This window comes from Mauremys reevesii, linkage group 8 (genome assembly GCF_016161935.1).
Source record: "Mauremys reevesii isolate NIE-2019 linkage group 8, ASM1616193v1, whole genome shotgun sequence".
Taxonomy (NCBI): domain Eukaryota; kingdom Metazoa; phylum Chordata; order Testudines; family Geoemydidae; genus Mauremys; species Mauremys reevesii.
The window spans coordinates 80,604,071-80,610,070 of record NC_052630.1 but is presented as its reverse complement, the minus strand read 5'-3'; the positions used below and the strand labels follow the sequence as shown (position 1 = coordinate 80,610,070).

At 40.2% G+C, this 6,000-nt stretch overlaps 1 protein-coding gene across 2 annotated transcripts in view; it reads right to left on the bottom strand.

The window, feature by feature from the left end:
- Positions 1-312: 312 nt before the first annotated feature.
- DDAH1 (dimethylarginine dimethylaminohydrolase 1) overlaps positions 313-6,000 on the bottom strand; it is a 151,626-nt gene continuing 145,938 nt past the window's right edge. Inside the window, exons 5-7 of one of the 2 annotated variants that reach the window (XM_039485843.1) lie at positions 5,759-5,902; positions 4,510-4,671; positions 313-2,104 (exon numbers count right to left, since the gene is read on the bottom strand). In XM_039485843.1, the coding sequence (XP_039341777.1) occupies positions 4,555-4,671; positions 5,759-5,902 (261 nt within the window). In that variant the 3' untranslated portion in view covers positions 313-2,104; positions 4,510-4,554. Of the gene's footprint in view, positions 2,105-3,834; positions 4,672-5,758; positions 5,903-6,000 lie in introns of those variants that run through there. The other variant, XM_039485845.1, reaches the window with a different exon arrangement.

Here is a 6,000-nt window from a genome sequence, read left to right as displayed (position 1 = left end):
TAGGGACCATCTAGGGAATCCTGCAATTACTGATTACTTAGTTATCCAAGGTTTAAGGGCAACCACTGTATCTGGAATATTAAGGCAATATCACTTTTATACACACATTTTTAAAATATTAACCTTAAACCATGATTTCTTCTTAAATGTTTTAGTACAGACATGTCTACTATTGGTTTTATTTCTAGACCTGTAGTAACCTTTAAGATTTGAAATAAAGCAGCATTTGAAATAAAAAAGGTAGCATAAGAGAAATAATATAGACTAAAATCGCAAAAAAATGCTGTCAGTCTCAAAATAAGACAACCACAATTCATAGTACAACTGACACTTTATTCCATAGTGATGGGGGTACATAGTATAGAAACTGCAAGAGACACAAAAATCAAAGTAAATCTTTTCCAGTATAACAGTCTATGAAATGCAATGATGTTTTTGGCACAAAAGGTGGGCAACAATATACTGTAATAAGGTTCTCAAGAGTAACAGAATTGAACACTGTGGTGATTTTTTCATCCTGTTTGTGTTCTGCAGAACAATACAACATAGAACAGTGACTAACATGATTCATATGCAACTCTATGCAAGTTACATTATACATCCACTAAAATTTGTATTCATTCAAGTGAGGTCCATAATATTTTGTTCACAGTCACTATATAAAGAGTATAATTCTTTTCAAGTGCTCTTACTTGTTCATCTCCATAATTATCCATCAAATCAGACAATCTGAACCAATCAATAAGTTTCTCCAAATGTTTCCATATGAATTTTGATGGTTACCACCAAGATAATTCTGCCTTGACTGCAATTAAATACTTATGTGGCTGAATAATACCACATTTTTCCACATTTTACTCAAAAACTGCAGTCAATAAGAGGGGAAAACGATGTCACTGTTCTACATTCCACTGAACTTTTATTTTTAAAATTGAACATAGTGTTCCATATGGAGCTATGAACCATTCTCATGGGAATCACTGTGATACACTTGTCTTAAAACTCCTCAGAATACTTTCTTGTAGTGCTATATGTGCAAGACTTAGAGAAGTATATATTTGTGTAGGAAACACAAATGTGAGGATGGAGAAGCTGCGGTTTATCATCATATGGTACAGTATGTATGCACATTCTAATCAACAGAGATGAGTTCTTGCTGACACTTTATTCACGTTCTGTTCAAAAGGGAAACTTACACATCACATGATCTTCCTAAACTTATGATGATGGAAAACAACATATGGGAAAGAGTAAAAGATCTGTCATACAAACTGTAGTGCCTTCATTTGTACTAAGCTAAATTATTTGATTTAAAATTTTGATTAGAGATTCAAATCTCAGTGCCAGCTATTTATCACTAGACCTTCTGCACTGGAATGATATGGCAGTGTTTTATTTTTGGGATGAAAGGGTTAACATGGTGCAGCCAGTTACCACATTGTGTTGCATCTCCATTTTTGGTTTGAGATTTTCCTTTTTTAGTTATGGACAATGATCTACATCAGGCATCTGAAAAATGCACGTATTTTCATAAGGATGTTTGATGTGCAGGATGTTCATTAGCCATATACATGTTGCATCAAAAAACAGCCATTGTTTTGCTTTTGCTTGAGTCAGGGTTAAAGTAAAGGAGAAAGCTAAGAGCAGAAGGAGAGGTTCTCCTGCTCTCCCTGGCCCAGGTCCCCCAACTGCCCCATCTCCCTACCTGCCCTGACTTGCCAGACCGGGGGCATGGGTGGGGGTAGCATGAAGAATAATGCCTGACTAGGAAGTTTCTGGGGCTCCCACCCTTCTCAGCAGTCAGGTGCTGTTGGTCTTCCAGCTACAAGAGAATAAGAGGCACCTCAGCCATGAATCCCCACCTACCTTTTCTAGAGGACAATCTGTCCATTCACTAACTCTCCCTCCCTTCAAAGGGGGAAGTGGAGGAAGGAAGCTACTTGCCACCTCTTCCATTCTCAGGGGGAAAAAGAATACAAGAAACCACCAGCCTCCACCACTACTGACTCCTTCATCTTCTCTGGTGTAAGACAAGAGGAGAGAAGAGGAGTCACTCCAACACCCCTCCCGAGATACAGCTCCTGCTGCAGGCTCCCCCTTCCATCTGCAGGGAAAAGACAGGCTTTGTCAGATTCTAGGCGAACAAAGTGGGTCTATTAGTTCCCTCTCTCCTGGCATCTATGTGAGAGGGTATGGGAGAGTTACATTAGGAAAGGTCTGGGTGGAATGGGGGCATTTGCAAATGAATGTAGAGGAAGAAAGGAGGAGAGTGTAAAGGGATGAGGAGAAAAATGGAGGGACTACAGGAGGAGGGGGACAGAAGGAGAGATTTAGATGGATGAAGCAGAAATGTATCAATCAGAAAAAACTGAAAACCTCAGACAAAGGAACAGAGAGACAGGCAGGCAAAGAAAGAAATGACTAGGAAGTTGATAAAGTGTTCAGACTATTTGTCAGCCTTCTGGAAAATTCCCACCGCTGCTTCTGTTTTGGAATTTCTCCATTCTTAGTTTACAAATGATTTAACAAGCTTGATGTAAATACTACTGTCTATAATTCAGTTTACTGTTGTGAAATATGTATGAGTCAGTGGGCAAGCATATTGTGGAATTTGCCACAACAAATATATTTGTTTTAACTGACTACCACAATAGATACTCATACAATTAAAAAAAAAAATCAGATGGCCATTATTCCAATGAGATCCCCAAGGACAGATCAAATACATATGCCGCCTGACTTCTGGGAAACAAGTTTCCCTTACTCATGAACATACTCCAGGAATAATGTCCTTCAGCTAATTCTACCGCCATTCCTTTGTTTTGAGGTTTGCTAGTAAATTGTCTACATAATGACAGAAGACAGGAACTATACCGATTAGCAGGAAAAATAACTTCACTCCAAAAGAGGAAAGAACATAATAGGTAGAGGCTGAAATGAAAATACATATAAAAGATATAAAAGATATTTATAAATATATTTTTAGTATAATGTTTCTACAAGTAACTCAAAACATTCATTTCTGTGGTCCACCTGATCACAAAAATATAGGCTTTTCAGAAGATGATTGATATATGGCATACGTACAAGCCTCTTCCATTCCACCCAATTTGAAAGAAAGGTAACCAGACAGAGTCTGAACCCCTGGGCACATCTAGATTGACTTATAGGAAAGGAGACTGTCCATCAGCCAAGCATATCAGAGACACAGACCTCTTTAATGTTCCTGTATAGAGAGGCTTTCCCAAGCTGCCACCTGCAGTCTGAAATTGAGTCTAATCAAGACTACCCCTGGGGGAATTCTGTACCAATGTGCAATGCAGAATTTTGCAGAAATTCATGTGCATGCAGAAATTCCTTTCCCCCACAGAAATGGGCTGCAGTGCTGCTGGCCACCGCTAGGGACCGCAACACCCAGCAGAGCACAGCTTGCACATAGAAGACACTGCCCCAGGGGAGGTGGAGGGACCTAAAGGGTTCCCAACAGCTGCAATTCCCAGCTGAGGGAAGGAGAGGACAGTGCACAGGAAACTCCCTGCAAGCCTGGGACTGAGCATCAGGCTGTGTGGGCCATGGCTGGGCTCTGGGGGGAAGGGTGCGAGTATCTGGGCTAAGGGGAACCCACGGCTGGGCTTGGGGAGGGAGGGAGTTCAGGTGTATTGGCTGGGGGGCCCTGCAGCTGGGCTCTGGGGGGCAAAGGTGGCAGAGAAACAGGAACTGGGTTGTCATAGGGGCTTCTTTAATGCACCACTCCTGGGGGAATTTTTGTGTGTGTCTGTATTATTATAGACATACTTGCTGACAGTAAATTACCAAAATAACAAACTGGTGTGATTATGTAGTGTTATTTTGACAAATAAAATATGCAGAATTTTGCAGAATTTAAAAATACTGTGCACAAAATTTTCTATTTTTGGAGCAGAATTTTTCCATTTTTGTTGGTGCAGAATGCCCCCAGAAGTAAATGATTCTACACAGAAGTGGCCATGCGATACTGGCCAGAATAAGGAGTATAATCAATATCCCACTGTTCCAACTATCATAACGAAAGCCTACTTACTACACAAGCCCAAATTCATGGTTCTATGGAATGTCCTTCGTTAGCTACCAATATCTCGAATTCCTGACAATGAGGAGAGGAAGACAGGGGAAAGACTGAAGAAAAAAAGGGTGATGAGGCAGAAAAGAAAGGGAGAGAAAAGGTAAAACACATGGGAAAGGTGTCAAGACAATGGAGATGCTTAGCAAATGATTAGGAACTAATTTCCCCCCATGTAGTTTTCACACTGAGTATGTAAATCACTAAAGCTAGGGGTTAGCTATCACAGTTGTCTTTTGCTTGCTCATTGCACTATATTCATCCCAGCAAAAGCAGACATACACCTTAAATACCATCTACCGGGACATAAAAATACACAAAGCAAAACATTTGTAAACAAGGCTTAGTAGCACAGTGGTACAGTAGATTGTCAATCAAAACAAGAAAAGGGTGGATATAGATTTGTCTACCTTGCATGTACTTTATTGCCAGTTACAAGGGAGGGATTCTATATCTCATAATTCTGAAGTTTTGTTAATAAGGACAGAACAACAGGTGAGTGCCCCATCTACTTTCTCCATTTCTGTGTTGGCGATAGGGATCAGCATGTGGTCCTTGAGTTTTTCAAAAACCTGGTTAGGAAATAGAAGGAAAAAACCATTACACGTTAGCATCATTCCTTTCCATTTCCTCCAACTATTTATTGAATCAATGTAATGGAAACAAATTTACAAATTTGAAGTCGTGTTGCCAAATCCCATCCCCACTCCAGCTTTGGCGCTCAAGACTTTAAAACTCATCATAACTGCAATTTGTATTCTCCCCCAGGGAAAGCAGAATAGATGGCGGAAGGGCCACAGGAGGAAAGGGGAAAAATCCTCAGCCCTCTCCCCACTTCCAATGTGCTGCTAGGAATTAGGCAAGTTAAAAAGAGTAACTCTACCCATTGTGAAAAGAACTGGAGTACTTGTGGCACCTTAAAGACTAACAAATTTATTTTAGCATGAGCTTTTGTGAGCTACAGCTCACTTCTTCGGATGCATAGAATGGAACACACAGACAGGAGATATTTATACATACAGAGAACATGAAAAGGTGGAAGTATGCATAACAACAGGAAAAGTCTAATCAATTGAGATGAGCTATCAGCAGGAGGAAAAAAAACCAAAAACTTTTTGAAGTGATAATTAAGATGGCCCATAGAAGGTGTGAGGAGAACTTAACATAGGGAAATAGATTCAATTAGTGTAATGACCCATTGTGTATCTCATTCTCTTACTGGTTCACTATGGATAATCGTTTCTTCCTTGAAATAACAGTTGTTTCTTCCCCATATTACCTTGATGATTAGCCAGTTGTTGCTAATAAATAGTAATACTTGCATCTATATGTTGCTTTCCATCTGAGGATCTCAAAGTGTTTACAAACATTAATGAATGAATTCCCTGAATAACGCAGCGAGGGAAGTATAATTATTCCCATTTTACACTAAGGGAACAACAGGAGGAGAAAGAGATTAAGTAATAAGGTCAGACAAAAATCAGTAGTGGAGCTGGAAATAATCATCTGATGTGTTTACATGTGTGTGCATTTGTGCACAGTACTGCGGCCCCATCCCAGGGGGTACTGACAATTTTCAACTCCCATTGGACTGCAATGGGAGTCAAGAACACTCAGCACCTCACGGGAAGAGCCCCTAATTCGTAACTCTCCCTTTACCTTTGCACTTTCTGGATATTCCTCAGGGGCTCGGTGCAGCAAAACGTGCCCTTTGCCTGGAATGTTGAGATATATGCAGTTTGCTGCAGCGTCATCAGGCACCGTCAGTTTGTCATAGCGATGGTCACTCATCTGCTGCATGGTCTGTTGACAGAAGTGAAGCTATTTAGAGGAAGTGCACTAGCTTTCCAAAAATCAATGTACAAATGCAAACCTAGAAAAAGTAGCTGATTATGGTTTCA